The sequence below is a fragment of the Saccoglossus kowalevskii genome, chromosome 7 (genome assembly GCF_978046115.1).
Source record: "Saccoglossus kowalevskii chromosome 7, keSacKowa6.1, whole genome shotgun sequence".
NCBI classification, from domain to species: Eukaryota; Metazoa; Hemichordata; class Enteropneusta; family Harrimaniidae; genus Saccoglossus; species Saccoglossus kowalevskii.
In genome coordinates, this window is record NC_140647.1 from 17,761,045 (window position 1) to 17,784,325 (window position 23,281).

General features: G+C 32.4%; 1 protein-coding gene across 1 annotated transcript; it reads left to right on the forward strand.

Annotated features, from left to right (window-relative positions):
• Nucleotides 1–225: 225 nt before the first annotated feature.
• On the forward strand, nucleotides 226–22,291 carry LOC100372812 (polypeptide N-acetylgalactosaminyltransferase 11-like). The gene is made up of 11 exons (XM_002732781.4): nucleotides 226–332; nucleotides 5,659–6,205; nucleotides 6,918–7,084; nucleotides 8,345–8,505; nucleotides 9,293–9,507; nucleotides 13,088–13,205; nucleotides 14,213–14,365; nucleotides 14,634–14,849; nucleotides 17,767–17,871; nucleotides 18,889–19,032; nucleotides 19,309–22,291. Exons 2-11 carry the CDS (start codon nucleotides 5,709–5,711, stop codon nucleotides 19,432–19,434), a joined length of 1,902 nt encoding a protein of 633 aa, XP_002732827.2. The 5' UTR covers nucleotides 226–332; nucleotides 5,659–5,708; the 3' UTR covers nucleotides 19,435–22,291.
• Nucleotides 22,292–23,281: the final 990 nt, after the last annotated feature.

Genomic DNA, 23,281 nt, shown 5'->3' on the forward strand with positions numbered 1-23,281 from the left:
AACAGGGCGTCATGCTGAAACCGTTTCTCGTTGGTCGGTGTGGCATGGAGCAGATACAATTTAATGCGCGGTGAGATCTGAAAGGAAAAATATTTTTATTCCATCTACATCGAGTCGCGGTTGTTAAATTGAGTTTAGTAATTCCTATGTTATTATGTTCGTTGATTTAGTATATGATGTGTTATTATTAGAACAGTTCATAGCATTTGTAGACAAGCACGTAACCTGTCCCTCCATGGTCAACCAGATACCCCTTTTGCTGAATGGTTCTTCCCGCATATTTAGAAATAACCTCAAACATGGCGGCAAGTAGATCGTGAGAAAACGTCGAGGTACGTATTTCCTGTTAATTAGTGTTGTATTCTATTTTCGTCATTTTATCTATAAAATATGGCCATGTTGTATCTTCCCAAACATAGCTGACTATATTTTTGAGCATCATTTTCATTACTTTCACGTCTTTCTCTCTGTTTACTTTTACCGCACCGGGCCGGTTTTTTCCCACATGACAGAAGTGAAAATGTTGATGACGCGGTTCGGATGACTGTCCGGATATTGTAAACAACACTGTATGAGTTGTGAGACGGTCGAAGTCAAACGAATATTTTTTTCGAATAGCGATTTGAACTAATTTAAACCATAACGCTTAATTGTGTTTTAGCGTATTTATTTTTGATTGTCAACACGGTTGCAACGCTTTGGGATTTGTGTTTCAAAAAGTACTATCGTAGTATGTTTGGAATGCGAGAAGACAAGATGATCGGTTTGTTATGACATGCGTCATCATATTATGTATACAGTGTAGTTGCAGGAACAAACAGACTTTTAATGCTGTGTTTATCTGAAACCCGCCACATAAAAACCTTAGTACACAAACGTTAAATCATAAGTCTGGTATGGTATTAACACTTTCCCATGCATCTGCCTGGAGAAAAAAATGTAGAATTTTAAAAAGATTTACTGAAATTTTTGAAAATTACATTATTATATGTATATGTATATAGCTTTTCCTTCACAAAGTTTGTTTTTAATGTTCGTTAACAGTGGAAAAATCAGAGAGCAATTCAAAACTGTAGTAGGAATAGAATGTCTTCTTTACTTAACCCGTTGAGTGTCATCATTTTTCTCACCAAAATGTTGGTACTGCATCTTGCCTGTTTTTATGTATTTTTGTATTTTTTTTTTGTAATTTTGGACCAAATACATGTTGACAGAATTGCCTATTTCGGAAAAGTTATGAAAACACTTTGTGGGTTTAAAATTTGTGAACACTGGCAAAATTTACTTTCTTGGCACTCAGAGCCAACGCTTTTATAATAGAAGTAAATAAATAGATTAGTTATGTTAGACAATATTTAAATAAGGTATACTAGTATTTAGTGCACACAAATTTGACATTTGACATCTTTTTTTCAGTGTTTACTAAAATGACTTGTAATCATGGAGTGAATAATCTGTCTGTGACTGTGTACGTAAATACAGCAAAGTTATATTTGTATATGTACATAGATTTTTAAAATTGGAAGTCATGCCACCTGTAGGACATACTAAGTAAATTTGTTGTTGTTTTACTATTTTCTAGCACAAAATCAAATTGATGGTGCAAATAAAATTATTACCAGTGATATGGTAGCTAGGTACCCAGTTAAGATACAACAATTGTAGCAAACATGTGATTATTTTTGGGTGCCAAAATTGGCTTGGGCTTTCAAAAGGGTTACAGATCTAGTATAAATAAGCCAATCTCAATTCAGTTATTGAAGAAATAAGGACCCACGGTAATGGACTTCACCAAAGGCATTCTTCAACCAATGAAAACAACTTCTTTGAATTTAAAGAAGTTGGCACAATGATTTCCGAAAATAAATGTTTTATAAATTTTCATAAAAAAACATCCATGGCTCTGAGTGAAAACAATGGTATTATTTTCAAACATTCTGATTACTAACTAAACAATACATAAGGAGAAAAAAAAATTGGGTTTAAATTCAGCAGATTCGATTTTGCATAAACATCATCATGATACATAGAGTTTTAGTTTATAAAGGAAACAGTACATAATTTTTTAAGTTTGTATATTCAGTTTTTTTTTAAATGTATGTCAGCAAAATAAGTGGAATTAAACCATTGATGAATAATACGCCTCATTCATGTAATTAAGGGAAGTAAAAAGACTATAATTCTTTATATTACTTTATGCAATGTATATGGAGTAGGTAACATTTTTATGGCTTCTGTGGTGACATATGGACACAGTATACTATCCATATGGGGTAACATTTTTGTGGCCTGCAGGGACTTTGCATATACACATGTTTAGCTGTAGGTATTTTGTTAAAAACAAATAGCAGTATAACTGTCATGAGATTGTACTCAAATGCACTGAATCACACTATTACAACAGTGTATTAGTGTGTTCAGCCCCTGTACATATGGTCGCATTCCACAGCGTCCCCCTCGAAAAGAACAGGGAAAAAAAAATCATGATTGTATTTGGGCTGTAGGTGAAAAATAGGCTGAAGGCACAATTCTCTCTGTTGTCTTAGGATGTTGGCTATATATATATCTTACACAGAATGAACTCTTTACTATTTTACTTTTCTAAATTGGTGAAAATATGAGCAAGTTAATTCAGTGCCACCCCACCACCTGCCAACAAAAATAACATGTACAAAATTGGTGAAAGCTGCGAGAATTGATACTTATAATATATAGAAAAAGTTAGTTCTCAACATCTGGTTATATTGAATAAATACAAAGGACTATAATTAACTACTACCATTTTCTATACATTTTACTAAGAAGTATTCAGAGGTCAGCTTTCATTAACAGTATTATGCTTCTGGGGCTACTTTATAAATGTAACATGTGTGGTGTATAGGGGTGTGTTGAAAAAAATGTCTTATAAAAAGGACTGTAAATATGTCATACCAGTAATATCCAGTTCATAACTATATAGCGCTTTAACGGAAACCTAATTGGTACAATTTAGCAAAATATCAAGAATAATCAAGTTCAAGAAGAGTTATGATTTCGGGAATTCATTGCTGCAATTCCTATTTAAATTAGAAGAAATTAAAAAATCTGCTCAATTTTCTTTCTACATACATGTTTTTGTATATAAAGTTTGCTCCATTACGTGTTTATAGCGCCAACGCTTATGTAAAACGCAGAAGCATGTCTAGTGTGAAAAAAGCTTCATTTAATTGTTCAGGCATACAAGAAATCTAATTTTTGGTTTTAAGTGCCCTTCTAGTGGAGATGCATTTATAATAGAGTGAATATAGTATGTCCTTGTTTTTACATATGCCACTGTGCTCTGTCTAGCCAGCCATGAAATCTGCACAACACCTGTTTTTCATTAGCCTTTTCCCACTGAATACAGTGAGCTGTCATGCGAGTGCTGGGGTTTAGTTTACTTAAAGTCCGATACTACATGTATTTACATATTTTTGTCTGGTCATTATTTTATTGTATTATTTTTTTTTCTTCCTTACATCACCAGTACATGTTGAGTGGTTGTCAGGTTGTCAAAGGTTAGCATTTTAATTCTACTAACCTTCACTAAAATATGTTACACTGAACTGCAGGGGGTTTAGGGATCAACCATTAAAAAATCTGTGAAGGGAGATGTCAATGAAAAAAACTGAATTTTTGTTTTCTATCACCTAGCTTTAAGCTAGGCTATTTTTTCATGGATGATGTTAATGTAAGCAATTGTTTTGCTTGCCTATATCAAAGATGTTTGCTCTGTTTTAATAAATATAGAATTTTGTTTTCAAATTTTTTTTTGCAGATTAATTTTTTATTACGGTTTGCCAGAACGCACAGCACAGTTGGAGGCGTGGCCTGTTTAAAATGTGTCAACAACCAATCATAGACTGGTTACGACTCAGTTAGCCTCTCTCAACTGGTTCGTAACCAGTCTTGTGATTGGTTCGTAAAAAAACAGGCCTTTCTTCCAATTGTGCCGAGCAACTAATATTCTTCAACCTGGTATTTTTTTTAGATTTTTTTAATTTTTTTTTTACTGTTTTTTCAAGTTTAAAAAATGTGAGCTGGCTAGAGCCTTCATCCCTTGTCTATTTCTTACACTAGATACCATCCGATACCCCCCACATGCGTACAGTTGATCATAGTTCCTGGGCTCCCTGTGTATAAGATAGAAACCTACTCATAATTTTTGAGAATGTTGATCATAGGCATCTAGCCTTCTACTTTAAAAGGAATTATAAAATCTTCTTGTGTATCAGTTACCATGTACATGTAGTTTTTTGGCATTTTGAAAGGCAGCAGCAATAATTTGATTTTCCAACTGAACTACAAGACAATGCAACATACGGTATTGTGATCTACAATTGTAAAAAAAAAATTATTTGTCAGAATAAAGATGAAATATTTTGTATTTAATGATTTGAAGTTTTATACAGTTTGCTTCAGCTGAAATGATAATTGAAATTATTCTTGGCTAAATGTTGAAGGAGATTATGACCAACTCATTCTATAGAGGAGGTAATAAAAATAAGTGGTGTGTGAGCAATTTTAATGACAATGCCACTTTAATGTGCTATAACCTTCAACCTTAAACTTCAACCTAATATTTTCTTATTTTAGTGCTTTGCTGTAATTTTGAAATATTCTTTCAAATAGTGATTGCAGCTAAAGAATATTTTATGAATTATATTATACTTAAAACGCAACTAATATTTCATAACTACATCTGAAAAATAGAATAAAAATATTTTATTCTATATTTCATTTAATGTTTCAATATGTACCAAATACAATATAACTGATAATGCTACAACCAAGATATTCTATACCAAGTTGTGTGATATATGACAGAAAATCGTACAACCTTGACCTGAGTGACCTAAGTCAGGTACACCCAACTTACTCACTCTATCCATAGACCTTAGAAAAGAGGCCTATGCTCTATCTAACCCATACTAGTATATCACGTCTGCAAAGTTTGTTGCTTTAGTCCGGCATGCAATGATTTTTGAGTTATGCTACGTACTGAACTCAGGGCTTTCTAGAAAAAAAAAAAATGTTAAGAGAAAGCTACTATTGGTAACACTCTATATTTGTTGTAACTGATCATAATCTACTGTCTGTTCCCGGTTCGGTAAGATGGCACAAGCCCAAGGTGTATCGGGGTGCTGGGCCCCTGTCTGGAAGAACCCTTGGAACTAGTATGCAGATACCTTTGGGGAAGACCTCTGTCAGATTTGTTTAATTTTGTGAAGATAACTGTAGATATTCATGTAATTGTTATTTAAAAAATCCTAATCTTGACTTCTAATTGGTGAATACGACTGATTGCTTTTGTATATCATCTGCATCTTGAATTAACCACTTTCAGTTTTGTTTATTTTGTGATAACTTCAATTCTATTTTTGCCATTTTTTGTTAAAAATGCTATTTTCAACATCTTCTCGAAAACTAGTTTGATTGATGCTATCTTAGTTTGTCATTTCATGACACTATCTCTGACCTTCTGTGTTTAGACAAACAGTAGATTTATATCAGCTTATTTTGTGATGTACAGGCTTATTTTGTGATCTCAGTCCAACTTGGTATGACTATCACACTTCGTGAGTTACTCACAACTTGTTGCTTACATGTATGTAATCTATTTTTTTGTTTCTCTTTCAGATTATAGATGTTATGAAGCTAAGACTACAATTGTCACAATGTGAGATACAATGGGTAGCCATACACTGCGTTATTTTTGTTATGGTTGTGTCTTATCTACAATCACATGGGCTATCATAATATACCTGTATTTCAATGAAATTGACATTAACGATAACATCCCAAGTGAAGCACGCTCATTTGAAACTGAACGCAGTTATAAAAAATTCATTCCACGGTATCCGTCGCGGCAAGACTATGACAAAGACAATAACAGACCTTTTGTACGCGATAAATACGAACCAGACGATACTGTTCGAAAAAATAGTCTAAATAACTGGGCCAATGAGGTTGTGCGGAATAACAGACAGCCAGACATTGTTAAGGAAGAAAAGAAGGAAGACAATACAATTCGAAAAAACCTAGCATTAAATCCAGAACTGGGTATTGTGAAAAACACTGAAGACCAGATTCTACGTGATGAAGGATACCAACAACACGCTTTCAATCAGTTAATCAGTGACAGAATCGGTTTTCATAGAGGATTACCAGACACCAGGAATGGATTGTAAGTCATTCATCATTTGTATTGTCTCCTGTGAACAAATTTTATTGTTATTTACCTGATGTTGGTAACTATGTTTCTGCTGGCATTGTCACCAACTTATATTATATGTAATGCTTTGACATTGTTCTCGTATTGATTTTACCACTTAAATGACAGACACTTTCTAGTGATAGACAAAATGAGCAAAGTTTTAGATAGTATCTATGATTTCAGACCAAGATAATTACAGCTCAGAAGTATTGGGGCAGCCAATTTACAAACTTGCTAGCGTAATTGTAATTCCTGTACTTCTTCTATCTTGGATTGGTCAATGAACAATTTAGAATTACCATGGTTATTTGTTTACCAAAATCTGGTTACCGTAAAGGGTTAATTATTCACCGGGGTTTAATTTTGTTTATTTCACTGACTGGAAAATGCTAATTAAAACCCAGTGAATATGTAAAATTTAGCATACAACACATTATCTAAAACCATGAATTTAAAACCCACTGAATATGCCTGAATACAGTGAAATTCAAACCCAGTGAAAATTAGTCATTTTACAGTATGTTGTGATATAGTATAGGTTCTACATGCATTAGTATTTAGCTGGCAAAAAGATCAAACCACAGAAATAAAAACGTTTTGTTTTACACTCGTGTTTATACGTCGTAACCATCACATTACTATGATTTATATAATACATAACACTTTGTTTTATTTTGTTTAGATGTGCCTATCAAGTATACTCAAATAATTTACCAAGTACCAGTGTGGTAATATGTTTTTTTAATGAAGCCTGGTCAACTTTACTACGTACTGTATATAGTGTTATTGACAGATCACCTGCTAATTTATTACATGAAATTATTTTAGTTGATGACTACAGCTCATCAAGTAAGTATATGCAAATATTGGCTTTGCTTTCATGGCTTTGTTTTGGAGAGTCTATTCTTTTGACTGATTGAGTGTGTCAAAATCCTCAATAAATGCCGAAGTGATAAAGCCCAGGGCCTTTCTTTCACCAACTTGCAAATTTCATTACCTAAAGTAAAATATATATTTTAACTTTTTCAATGTGTAATTGTCTGTTGTTTCAATGACATTACGGGGGTCGGCGTGAGGGATTCAGTTGTGGTGATCATAAGTAGTTGCGTCACAAAAAATGTATGTGCATCAAAGAGGCATCATATTGGATTAGTTGGCACAATGTATCAAGTGGCCTTGGCTTCTTTTTTTTTTCATATCAATCAAAGCACTTTGTTGTACATGTAGTTGGCATAATGTACTTTGAACCCTTGCGTTTCACGTGGAAATGGTCAGGGGCTGGAAAAAAGTTGTGGTGTTTTGTCTGACCAAGCTGTTGGGCACATATTTTGAAAACTATTTCTGAAGATGGATGTGGCTATATAACTTAAAAGCATTACAAAATAATGATAATAAGTTAGTGAAAATGTCATCAAATACATGACAAAGAACAACCTAAACTTACCTAAGGTACCTAAACTTGTTTCCATGGAAAGTGAGTTTTTGCTTTACACATAGTGTTGAATTCTAATCCAGTGATGAATTGAAAGTTGGTCAAAATACATACATGTAAAATTAAGTTCATAATTCAAAAACTAGGTACACAATGTAATTTGGGTACCACTTTTTTTTCTACAGGCTTTCAAATTCTACTAACTTAGCAAAGTTTCAAGAGATTCATATGTTAAAGGTGTCAGCAGTGTACATCATTATTTACTACTTAATGTGTTAATATGAGGTTTTCATGATGGATCAAATCATAGATTAGATTTAAAAAAGCTGACTGGTGTTCATTTTTTTGATAAATGTTGTTCCAGAGTCCAAAACTCTGACATGCCTTGATCAATAATTTTCAAACTTCACACATATTTCATAAATCAAGTCGCACATATTTTATGATGCAATTCAAAATAGCCAAATTGCATCTTTTTTAAAACCAAAAAAAATCATCAAAATTCTGGAAATCTATCTTTACACAATTTATACACAAGTTTATGACAAATATTAGATATCAAATTTATAAATTTTTAAAAACTTGTCTCACCAAGTAAAATATTTTATACATGTTTAATAAATAATGAAATATAGAATAAAAATAACTTTCTTTTTTCTGTTTTTTTTTCTTTTCAGCATATTTAAAAGATTATTTAGATGATTTTATAAAAACTAATTTATTTCAAATTGTAAAAATTATTCACAACAAAAAAAGAGAAGGTTTGATTAGAGCTCGTATGATAGGGGCTGCTGCAGCTACTGGTGATGTAGTGATGTTTCTTGACAGCCATTGTGAGGTACGTATACATATTTTCTTGTTCTGAATAAGCCTTGGTGTATCACAATATCATTTTAGTGAACTTTGCATGTTCTAGCACTAATCTTCATTTATCATTTCAAATCACTTAGTAAAATACTTTATTCTTCATTTAGAAATTATTTTTACAAATTTTGCTGCACTGATGAATCACACAATTTTGTGTGATTGGTGATCACCACCAGTTCCCTCTTTTTATCACAAATCACAATATAGTCCTGTATATATAGTCTGCACGTTACTTCAGAAGATTGGGACAAAAATAGCCAAATTTTTTAAGTAAAAACTGAAAATTGACACAAATTTTGTCTGTTGGCTCCAAAATTAGGGTTCATTTCCAGAAATATTGAAGAATATAAACAAAAAAGTGCAGAATAATTTGGGTGAGGAAGTCTGGTGGTGAAAAAGTTAAAATTACTATGCAGAAAAAGTGTCCAAAAATCATGTATGCTAAAAGATGGTATAGGAATTTTTTTTCCCACTGGTCTGCATGTAGCTTGTGCTGAATCTGTGAAAATAAATTACTCATGAAAATTACTTTACTCAAAAAAATTTCATGGAAACAAATATATGGATGCTTTGTTTAAGCATAATGACATTTTTTTATGTTGCATTATGCATTAAATTTACTGGAGAACAATTTCATAAGTTAGTGATACAGATTACTGTGGCTCTTTAGGCAGGGAGTCAGTGTCTTTTGTAAGATCCCTCTTATTTTACACATCAAAAATTAAATGCACCTCTGAAATCATTATGTTCTCTTTCAGGTTAGCACACAGTGGTTAGAGCCCTTATTAGAGCGTATCAAATTTGATCCACACACCGTAGTGTGTCCCATTATTGATATTATAAATGCTGATACATTTGAGTATCAACAGTCACCGCTGGTTCGCGGTGGTTTTAACTGGGGACTACATTTTAAATGGGATACCATTCCAAGCAGTCAGTTTAAAGGCAAAGAAGATTATATCAAACCAGTAAGGTGCGTATGCCTTGAGTTCTCTTACTACCTATGCTGTCTGTTTTCATTCAAAATATAATTGGCTTGTATTGCATTCTTGTCAGTTTCATTTAACACTTCGCACTTTGTGAACATGTATATTTCTAAAATATCATACTGAGAACTGACTGCCCAAGGTAGAGTGAACCAAGTGAGTATTGGTCACCAAATCTGGGAGGAGAATAACGCACTTGTAACTAAGATGTTTATTACTCAACTGCTATGCCTGGAACTGAGCCTAAGTATTCACAAGATGTTCCATACAATGTATCAATATCATTATGCAAATAACTAAACTTATGTCATAGCCTCAAATCATCACACATACATACATTTCTAAATACACCATCCATGTGAATATACAATTCTGATTATATGTGATACTAAATTAACCATGTAAATATACAAAGTACTAATAACACCACCCATGCAAAGATTACTAATTACACCACCCATGCGAAGATTACTAATTACATCACCTATGCAAAGATTACTAATTACATCACCCATGCAAAGATTACTAATTACACCACCCATGCGAAGATTACTAATTACACCACCCATGCAAAGATTACTAATTACATCACCCATGCGAAGATTACTAATTACATCACCCATGCGAAGATTACTAATTACACCATCCATGCGAAGATTACTAATTACACCACCCATGCGAAGATGACTAATTACATCACCCATGTGAAGATTATTAATTACACCACCCATGCAAAGATTACTAATTACATCACCCATGCGAAGATTACTAATTACATCACCCATGCGAAGATTACTAATTACACCACCCTTGTGAATACAATGTATATACAATACTAATTACACATCCATGTGAAAATATACAATACTAATTACACCACCCATGTGAATACAATGTATATACAATACTAATTACACATCCATGTGAAAATATACAATACTAATTACACCATCTATGTAAAGATATACAATACTAATTACACTATCCATGTAAAGATATACAATACTATTTACACTATCCATGTGAAGATATACAATACTAATTACACCATCCATGTGAAAATATACAATACTAGTAATTACACCATCCATGTGAAAATATCCAATACTAGTAATTACACCATCCATGTGAAAATATCCAATACTAATTACATCATCCATGTGAAGATATACAATACTAATTACACCATCCATGTGAAGATATACAATACTAATTACATCATTCATGTGAAAATATACAATACTAATTACACCATCCATGTGAATATATACATTACTAATTACACTATCCATGTGAAAATATACAATACTAGTAATTACACCATCCATGTGAAAATATACAATACTAGTAATTACACCATTCATGTGAAAATATACAATACTAATTACATCATCCATTTGAAGATATACAATACTAATTACACCATCCATGTGAAGATATACAATACTAATTACATCATTCATGTGAAAATATACAATACTTATTACATCACCCATGTGAAGATTACTAATTACATCACCTATGCAAAGATTACTAATTACATCACCCATGCGAAGATTACTAATTACATCACCCATGCGAAGATTACTAATTACATCACCCATGCGAAGATTACTAATTACACCATCCATGCGAAGATTACTAATTACACCACCCATGCGAAGATTACTAATTACATCACCCATGCGAAGATTACTAATTACACCACCCATGCGAAGATTACTAATTACATCACCCATGCGAAGATTACGAATTACACCACCCATGCGAAGATTACTAATTACACCACCCATGCGAAGATTACTAATTACATCACCCATGCGAAAATTACTAATTACATCACCCATGCGAAGATGACTAATTACACCACCCATGTGAATACAATGTATATACAATACTAATTACACATCCATGTGAAAATATACAATACTAATTACACCATCTATGTAAAGATATACAATACTAATTACACCACCCATGTGAATACAATGTATATACAATACTAATTACACATCCATGTGAAAATATACAATACTAATTACACCATCTATGTAAAGATATACAATACTAATTACACTATCCATGTAAAGATATACAATACTATCCATGTGAAGATATACAATACTAATTACACTATCCATGTGAAAATATACAATACTAGTAATTACACCATCCATGTGAAAATATCCAATACTAGTAATTACACCATCCATGTGAAAATATACAATACTAATTACATCATCCATGTGAAGATATACAATACTAATTACACCATCCATGTGAAGATATACAATACTAATTACATCATTCATGTGAAAATATACAATACTAATTACACCATCCATGTGAAAATATACAATACTAGTAATTACACCATCCATGTGAAAATATCCAATACTAGTAATTACACCATCCATGTGAAAATATACAATACTAATTACACCATCCATGTGAAGATATACAATACTAATTACATCATCCATGTGAAAATATACAATACTAATTACACCATCCATGTGAAGATTCACAATACTAATTACATCATCCATGTGAAAAGATACAATACTAATTACACCATCCATGTGAAAATATACAATACTTATTACATCATCCATGTGAAAATATACAATACTAATTACACCATCCACGTGAAAATATACAATACTAATTACACCATCCATGTGAAAATATCCAATACTAGTAATTACACCATCCATGTGAAAATATCCAATACTAGTAATTACACCATCCATGTGAATATATACAATACTAATTACACCATCCATGTGAAGATATACAATACTAATTACACCATCCATGTGAAGATATACAATACTAATTACACCATCCATGTGAAAATATACAATACTAATTACATCATTCATGTGAAAATATACAATACTTATTACATCATCCATGTGAAAATATACAATACTAATTACACCATCCATGTGAAGATTCACAATACTAATTACACTATCTATGTGAAGATTCACAGTACTAATTACACTATCTATGTGAAGATTCACAATACTATTACACTATCTATGTGAAGATATACAATACTAATTACACTATCTATGTGAAGATATACAATACCAATTACACCATCCATGTGAAGATATACAATTCTAATTAAACTATCCATGTGAAAATATACAATACTAATTACACCATCCATGTGAAGATTCACAATACTAATTACACCATCCATGTGGAGATTCACAATACTAATTACACTATCTATGTGAAGATATACAATACTAATTACACTATCTATGTGAAGATTCACAATACTAATTACACTATCTATGTGAAGATATACAATACTAATTACACTATCTATGTGAAGATTCACAATACTAATTACACTATCTATGTGAAGATTCACAATACTAATTACACTATCTATGTGAAGATTCACAATACTAATTACACTATCTATGTGAAGATATACAATACTAATTACACTATCTATGTGAAGATATACAATACCAATTACACCATCCATGTGAACTCATCTGATCTCTGATTATTATTAATCATACTGCTTTTTAACTGTTGTAGGTCACCTACCATGGCTGGGGGTTTGTTTGCTATGGATAGAAAGTATTTTCATGAACTGGGTGAATATGATGATGGTATGGATATATGGGGTGGAGAAAACTTGGAAATTTCTTTCAGAGTAAGTTATGTGTTTTATTTTTTCACTGCCATTGAGAATTTATCTTGTTGCTATGTGTACGCTTGATCTTTCTTTTTCCATTTAAATTAAGTTCTCAATGTCTTGCTCCTTGGATCTTTGAACTCTCGTTTTGGGTCATGTATAGTACAACCTGTTTGGAGATGAAATGCTTGAATGCTTCTTTGTACTTATGCTTAATGACCAGAGGTTGATGCGCAACAGTAGATTTTGATCTGTTTCACTCATCTTAATGACATACTTGTGTAATCTGCTAAGCTAATTTATCACATGTATAATGTAATACAGAACAGATCAAAAATACACAGACAATGAGTTGAAATTTAAAAAAAATCCTAGCGAGTTGGATTAAATACCAGTACAGTGACCCTTGCTGAGTCATGGATCTATGGATCCAAGCAAAAAATGTGAGAAACTTGTCAAGGGTTAAGACCTATTGTAGGGCCTCTTAAAAATGGGATTTTCAAGCTTTGCCAATTGGGTATATTTATAGTATATTTTATTTTATTAAAAACAAAAAAACAATCATAATTAATAAATTTTTATATTAAAGTTCATTGAAAGGTTATTACATGATAATATATTAGCAAATTGCATTTTGTGTATCGCAGTGTACGTAGGTACTCATGATTACCACCAGTGTAGCATCAGTCCTCGCCTACAGCTAAATTACAAAACTCTGGCACTATAATCCCCTGTGTAAACCTAAAAGAAAATACGGGATTATATATAAATAAAAAAGCTTTCATAATATCTAGACATTTTCAGAAATTTCAGGGTGTGTATTGCTGAAAAAAATTTGATCAATTGGTATTAACTGGTGCTAAACAAATGATGATGCACATATACCCCCGGTAATCATAATTGATGTCGTTTCCTGGTTTCTCTCAAAATGCAGTAATAAATAAGTACCAGTAATAATACCAATGTAAGTATGTCTTTTCAATTGATATGTTGTCAAATCTCTGTTTCTTTTTTGATTGATCTAGATATGGCAGTGTGGTGGTACTTTGGAAATTATTCCATGCTCCCGAGTGGGGCATGTTTTTAGAAAACGTCGACCTTATGGTTCACCTAATGGTGAAGATACAATGTCTAAAAATTCATTACGTGTTGCACATGTCTGGATGGATGAGTACAAGGTATGCACACATCAAACACAATGCCTATTGCTACTTTGCACGCTACACTGAATTACAAAAACTACTGTAAGTGTTGCCGTGTATACTGCTTTTATGGATGAATTAAACAATTCAGCTGAAAACAAGACTACAATGCGATTGTCTTAAAACAAGTTTTTTGTCTTTTTGTTATGCAAAGGTCTAATACTTCCTTAAAACTGATTTGTTTCAAGACCAGGTTTCATCATCAGAAGATGAAATTATGAATTTTTTTTTTCAAAACCCCCAGGAACATTATTTTGAACTTAAAAAAGACAACAGAAATAAAGACTATGGGGATATAAGTAGCCGGTTAGCGTTGCGTGAAAGGTTACAGTGCCAGTCATTTAAGTGGTATTTAGAAAATGTTTATCCAGAAATCAGATTACCCAATCAGAAGGTTTCGTATCCTGTGGATGTTGAACGAAGACAGCCCGTCAAAGCTGAAATTATCAAAAGAGGACAGGTAAGTTGATTCTGATAATTTTTGTTCCTGTGTGTTATTGTATGTCTGCCTGCCTGACTGACTCTGGCTATGTATGGAAATTGTTAACACCATCTTTAATTACACCCGTTCTGAGAATTATTCGGACAGTCAGTTAGCAATATATCTTGGAACTTTGCAAAACACTTTGGTCTTTTCCAATCTAGACTTGATGTCGCCGTTGTATTGGTACGCCCACAATTGGAATCATTCCATTATCTTGCAAGATGCGGGTAAAATGCTGTTTTCAAAACGACACGCGTTGGTTACCATATATTAACAGGTTATATGTTGTATATGCATTCAAAGTGTTATAATCATCTGAGTCCACCTGACATAGCGCAATTTACAAAACAACTCCCGAGTGTTGAGTAACCCCAGGTATTAATGAAGTCGTCGTTGGCGAGAAGGCTCAAACTTCCTTAGCGGAACGTGCTGCAGTTTCGCAACAGTTTTGGGCCAAACTAAAAGTTGTTTTTACATTACTGGTGCATTATGTACCAAATTCAGATTTTATACCAAGATGGGAGAGTACATCATGGATACACAGGTGGAAAACTCTATTATAACGGTTTGCTGGACTTTGTCGACCGTTATTATGTCTAGTCCATTTTTGTAACAGGTACAACTGACTAAAATGAGCGAGGGGTTGACATTTTTCGACAGATTAAAGACAACACCCAACTTGTGATTTTCAAAATTACAGAAAATAATTACAATATAATTATAAAAAATAAAGAATGGTTGCTGTAAACGCACGCTACATAATACTTGCAATTCACCATGCCGACAACCCCTATAAAATAGTAATACCAAACCACGTGCCTGTCACTCAAGTGGCGCCAATAAGTCTAGATTGGCAAAGACCAAAGTGTTTTGCAAAGCTGCAAGTCATTTTGCTAACTGACTGTCTGGATAATTCTCAGGCAGCTGTAATGCCTGAATTCTGAATACCCGGTATTTGTTGGCCACTGTCCAGGTGTTGTATGCATCTGTGTGCTACTTCAACTATAGCTGGCATTTTGAGAAACTACATTGTATTTGTATTATATACACTACTCTGATAATTGCTCTCTATTTGATTGTGTATTTTTCCATAATTCTTAATTATAGACATAATTTTCTATTGGCTACCTTGTTTTTTTTGGCAACATTTAGTTGAATCTCTTTAAATTTTGAGAAACTAGGGCCAAGTTGTGGCACTTGTGAGCTATTATAATTGAAACCTAATATTTTATAAGATTTATAATTTCAAACTCTGCTTCTTAAAAAATATGAGGACAAAAATGGCTGTTGGTCAGCCATATTTGATCAAATCGTAACAATAATCAAAGTTCATGTATAAGTCATCATACATGGTTTTTGTGTTAATTTTGAATGTGATAAATCAAAGCATGCCAAGGAAATGGTTTTGGATGCCAACAGACTTGCATGGATGCACACAAAGACAGAACCCAAAATAATAGTCGTCAATTTTGTCATAAAGGAAACTAAATATTAAGTTTATTTTGTGGTAGGTGACAAAAGTTGACCAGTTTTTGTGGTTAAATAGAAATAACCTTACTGAAAAAGTGGCTAGTCCTATTGGCAACAGTTACATTTATTCTGGCAATGACAATTTAAGAGACAAATATTTTTCTTGTGGATGGAAACATAAGTCGACTTTGTCTTTCCAAAGGTTAAACTTTTAGGACAATAGAAATTATATTAGTGACAATGGAAATTATATTAGTGACATTAGAAGATATATTAGTGACAATAGAAATTATATTAGTGACAATAGAAATTATAGTAGTGGCAATAGAAATTATAGTAGTGACAATAGAAATTATAGTAGTGACAATAAAAATTATATTATTGACAATAGAAATTATATTAGTGACAATAGAAGTTATATTAGTGACAGTAGAAATTATATTAGTGACAATAGAAATCATATTAGTGACAATAGAAATTATATTAGTGACAATAGCATTATATTAGTGACAATAGAAATTATATTAGTGACAATGGAAATCATATTAGTGACAATAGAAATCATATTAGTGACAATAGAAATTATATTAGTGACAATAGAAGTTCTATTAGTGACAATAGAAATTATATTAGTGACAATAGAAATTATAGTAGTGACAATAAAAATTATATTATTGACAATAGAAATTATATTAGTGACAATAGAAATTATATTAGTGACAATAGAAGTTATATTAGTGACAATAGAAGTTATATTAGTGACAATAGAAATTATATTAGTGACAATAGAAATTATATTAGTGACAATAGCATTATATTAGTGACAATAGAAATTACATTAGTGACAATGGAAATCATATTAGTGACAATAGAAATTATATTAGTGACAATAGAAATTATATTAGTGACAATAGAAGTTATATTAGTGACAATAGAAATTATATTAGTAACAATAGAAGTTCTATTAGTGACAATAGATATTATATTAGTGACAATAGAAGTTATATTAGTGACAATAGAAATTATATTAGTGACAATAGAAATTATATTAGTGACAATAGATATTATATTAGTGACAATAGAAGTTATATTAGTGACAATAGAAATTATATTAGTAACAATAGAAGTTATATTAGTGACAATAGATATTATATTAGTGACAATAGAAGTTATATTAGTGACAATAGAAATTATATTAGTGACAATAGAAGTTATATTAGTGACAATAGAAATTATATTAGTGACAATAGAAATTATATTAGTGACAATAGAAGTTATATTAGTGACAATAGAAATTATATTAGTGACAATAGAAATTATATTAGTGACAATAAAAGTTATATTAGTGACAATAGAAATTATATTATTGACAATAGAAATTATATTAAATGAATGATGTGACATATCTTTCTGCTTTCCTTAGATTGTACATCTGCTTACAGGACTCTGCTTGACTTCAGAAAATGATTTTACTCAAAAAGGTACTTTAGTTGTACTTCATGATTGCTCAGATAAGGACAAACAAATGGTGAGTTCAATTGTCTCTATCTCATGAATAATGTATCACAAAATCATGTTTTTTTTGGGGGGGGGGAGTCACCCGAGCATGGTCTACACATTGTGGGTGGGCACTTAGTTCAGAAGGAGCACCAAGTCAGACAAGTATGATATGAAAACTGACAGTCTCATGTAATATTATGCCTTTCCCAAGCATATATCAAAGCTGTACTTCATTTACACACAACAACATTTTTACATAATGATAGCAGCAGCTTTTAGAGATCTGCTTAATGTTAGGGCAAGCTAGTAAATTCAAACAATTGTCAAAAGTATGTGTCATGTTTGGTCATAGTTAAATGGTTTTGTGATGATAAAATACTATATTTAGAGTATAGCTTTCAAGATTACAAAGAGTAGTATATTAATTACCTAATTTGCATGATAATTAGCTAATTTTTAGCTGTTCCATGAATGTTTCACTGATATCTAAAGAACCACTAATTGGATTTTGAAGAAACTTGGTGCATAGAACAATGGGACAATGTGCAAACCTGATTATTTTTGAGTAAAAACCTTGTGCTTACTAAATACCTAATTTGCATAATGATTAGTCAATTTTTGGCTTTTCCACTGATATATCACAAGTACTAATCATCACATTACAATGAAACTTGGTGCATAGATGCTCTAGGACAATGCACAGACCTGATATTGAATTAATATCCATGCATATTAATTACCTAATTTCCCTAATTAGTAAATGTTTGGCTTTTCTGCTGATATGTCAAGTACCGGTAATACTCATTACATTTCAATGAAACCTTGTACATATATGCTCTAGAACTATGCTCAGACCTAATTAGTTCTGTCTAAAATCTGTGCATATTAATTACCTAATTTGCATAATAATTCATAATTTTCCAGCTTTTCCATGGATATTGCAACCTGGTACATTGATGGTCTGTGACATTGCACAGACTTGTCTCCAACAGTCTCAGTACAAGGGAGTTCTTTCTAAACTTTCTTTAATTTTTTATTCTTTCAGATTTGGTCTCAATCCACAGGCCATGAATTTTTATTAAAAGATTCATTATGTTTAGACACACCTGAGACAGATAGTAAAGCATTTCCTCGATTAATGAAATGTCATGGGTCGGGTGGATCACAGAACTGGAGATTAAATGAAGTGGTAAGTCACTGTGTTTTCAAACTTTTTCATTTTTTTCTGCAAATGCAATGATAATTTGGAGTACAGAGATATGAAATGTTGATTGCACACTGATTTGAGTTCTTCACACTGCAGAAACGATCATTTTTTTATGTCCATATGGACAATGGTATATTATAATTGATGTTGTTGAACTTTAGTCTTCTGTGATTGTTTTGGTCAAGACATGCCAAATATGAGTAACAGCTCAGTGGGAAAACTATTTCTATAATGTTGTTTTATTGTTTTACTTTGCAGGGTAGGAATCATCTGTATCACCCGGCAACAGGACAGTGTTTAGTCCATGCAAAGGACGATGTACGATTACATTTGGCAATATGCAATGAAGTCGCAGATCAACAGTGGGAAATGATTGAAATGTAAAAAAGTTTATTAAACCTACTCCAATAACCGAATTATATGTAAATGAGTCACAATTGAACTTTCTCAGCCATAATCTTGGGACCATAATTGTAGCCTGACATTATACAATGTTCTATAAGAGAGAATTAGCAATCCGATACCGAAAACTTCAAATGAAAATGTCTTAAATATTCATATCCTTCTGTAATAGTTTATTGTCCTTTTGCAACATTGTAGTCAAAGTGAAGACTCTGAACCAAGATGATGAACATGCACTTCCTGAAGTAAATAGTGTTGCAACAGCCTCAGTCACCCCCAACATATCACAGAGTTACAAGTTTTCTTCCATAGTGCAAAACTGATAACCATCTGAGCATTTCTTATAATAGATAATTGCACACTTTGGAGTGTGTTTATAATCTACTTGTATAAATCATGTTGTTTTCGATACAATCTTTTAAATCGTTAAAAATGCTAAATATGTTGTTAAATTAATAGACTTATCATGTACTACTGGCCTTGAACGCATGCAGTTAGTTTCATTGAACATTTGGTGTGATTTGCTACTTAGTTATCTCATTTTAAAGACATAATTGAATCCAACGATATCATCAGTAGCTTTAAAATGAAAGCTTTCTACTACAACTCTATGTTTTCACCTTGACAAAATTGCTAAGTATGGTCAATTGACAATGGAGCACATGACAAGTTCACCCGAGATCAATTACAGAAGTGTACATGTATTCAAGACATTTGCTTTCTTTGCAAGAAAATATAAAATTTTGGAGCTGCAGAAACAAATACCCCATTATCATCTGTGGTGAATGTATTCTCGGGAGCGAACATCCAGACATTTTCTCTGCCTGACAACTGCAACCTGTGAAAATAACAGTCCAAATAACTGTACTTTGGCCGAGTTGTTGAGACTCTCCTGAACAGTGTAACAAGATTACATCTACCTGTGCAACATTGCTCGTTCAGAAATTTCAGTCAAGTTTAGTTGTTTTCACCCGTTCTTCGACCGGTGTTCCAAAGCAGCTTTTGCAGATCCCATAGAAAAATATGGTACAGTGGTGCATGTCTTAGCAACGTAGAACATTTTGTGACGTAGCTTCACCCCAAGAATATAGACTACTCTGAACCTAGGTAGAATCACACAGATCTAGTACCTAGTATGCTCAGACAAAGTATTACAATCAGGAAATGCACTAGTACTTCATTAGAGAGACAGTATATCTCAATATGTAAGTCATTATGTATATATCTAGTTTAATAATCAGAGGTAGTAAGTTGCAATCTGTTGTCTCTCTCGTTGTTTTTTTTTTTTTTTTCATGTGCAAATTGCAGGTGATAGTGCTGACACAAAGTCGCATTCCTTTAGGGAATGAATCTCGGCCAGTGAAATTTGCCTTCCCATTGAGTCGGTGTCACACTCACCCATGGTAGGGGTCTTTTTGCTGTTCATCCTAAGGTAGTATTTGAACTTGGGTCTACCAAATCAGGAGTCTGAAGCAGCAAACACTATTCTACCAGTAACAGATCAAATCTGAGAATTGTTTTATTTCTTTTTGTATTTAAATTTGCTAGTTGAGATGATGCATTTTGTAAAGCAAACAACTTTGAAAGAATACTGTATTTCACTAACAGTGCAATAAATCCATCCAGTGTTAATACACTACAACCGAGGACAGAACATGCCAATTGAATGTACGCTGTAGTCTGGGTATGCATGTAATTCACTGATGGGATGGTGACCTGATGCACAAACAAAAATGTTGTGAATACTGATTTCTTTCATTTTTCTGAAAGTATAGTAAGATATTTTTTTAAGATCACTATATCATTATACAATTTTTTGTTGTTGTGTCAGTTTTAGTGAATTAGCATAACTAGTTGCAAATCCCTGTGTCAGTGGCACGTCATATCTGGAGGGAATTTTGACTTTTCAGAAATGTAAAATCGAAAATATGTTAAATGAACAGTCCAGCTGTTCCATCCCCGGTTGTTGTATATGCACAATACAGATTTTGTGACTTAAAATGCTGAAATATTTATTATTTTTAACCCTGAAAATGTTTTGTTTTTTTGTGTTTTTACGCAATTAACAAGAGGCTTTGATATGTAAAACCACTAGTTTTTCAACATTAGGGATTTTTGTCGCATCCATACCACTGCAGTACTGTAAAATCTGTAATTAGAAGCCACAAGTATCAGCATTTGAGGAAAGATAATATTCAAATTGTAGCTCATCTACTTTGGTTAAAACCAAAATGGTTGGCAAATCAGTGAGCAAGTTTGCTACCCCAAAACTTTTGAGACAAACTACTGCTTTTCGATTACTAGTAACAAATGTAACATTTTTCCTGTATTTATTTATTTATTCAAATTTAGTTCTAGTTTTCGTGTGTTTTTTTTTTGCATACTAGAAGTCCTGTACAACAGTGATTTTGAGTGAATTTTTAAAGGTAAAATAGGGAGAAGGCTACTTGTAACTACTCTTCTTGATTTGAGGTAACAAATGAAATGAGGCTAAAAGATTTTTCAGTTTTGCAAATATTGAATTAATTCTAGGGTGAATACAGTGCCCTCATTGCCATTTTTGGGGAAATGCGAGTCCACAATATGCTGGCCATAAAACAGTTTTTCCCGGCACTGGTAATAAAGTTCATATATTAGCCATAATTTTACTTGAAAATGTTGATATCAATTTCAAGATGTCTTCTCAATATGACAACTACCATTGTACTTACTAATTCTCTGATACACCACCATGAGACTAGTGTTCTGCCAGGCAGTATCATCTGATTCCTTTAAATTGCAATTTACAGACTATGAAATGTCTTTACAATAAAGGTTTTGTGTTTATTTTTCTCTCTTATTGAATCTGTTGCTTATTCGTCAGCCATATGCATATGTATAGCAGTTGTAACCCTGAGGGTCTCCTCATCAACATGTAATAAACAAGCCATGCATGACACAGTCCCAGTTATCAAATTTAAAATACTGTAAAGGGATTAATTATTCACTGTAAAATGCGCTAAATTAAAACCCAGAACACATTATCTAAATGATAAAACCGTGAATTTAAAACCCACTGAATATGCCTGAAATCAGTGAAATTGAAACCCAGTGAAAATTAGTCATTTTACAGTATATAGTTGGAACATAAACATGTCAGAAGTATGGATCCAGAAGATTTTTTATCTGATCATCAAACGAGTACTTTACCATATTGAGAAATATTGCTCTGGAAGCAGTATTATTAAAACAAAACTGCCACCAGTCGGCCATTTTGAATACATCTATATCTATCAGCCATTTTCAAACCGATCTAAAAAATAAAATGACCTGCATCAGAAACCGATAATCCATCCATAAACACCAAGATCCAGTTCTGGAATGCCAGAAATGCTTGATTTTGAGGATTTTTTAGTACAAAAATGGCTGCTATTTGGCCATTTTGAATTAGATTGCCAAACCAATATATCTGTCATAATGAATATATATAATCATGATATACGGCTCTAGAAACATTCATTAAAACAAAATGGCCATTTTGAATCAAATTTGAAAAATAAAATGACTTGTATCAGTGACTCGTGTTGTGTACCAAGAATGCCAGAAATGCTCGATTTAGATGACTTATCAGCTTAAAAACTGGTGTCAATCATAACTAATATCTTTGTATATCTATGACAAGATATTCAGTCAAATTATGGCAGGGATATGGCACTAGAACTGCATTCATTAAAACAAAATGGCCACCAGGGAGCCATTTTAAATTAGATCTAAAAAAATAAAATGTGCATAAAGGTCTCATAATGTCCAATGTATGTACAAACAAAATCAATCCATTTTTTATTGTGAT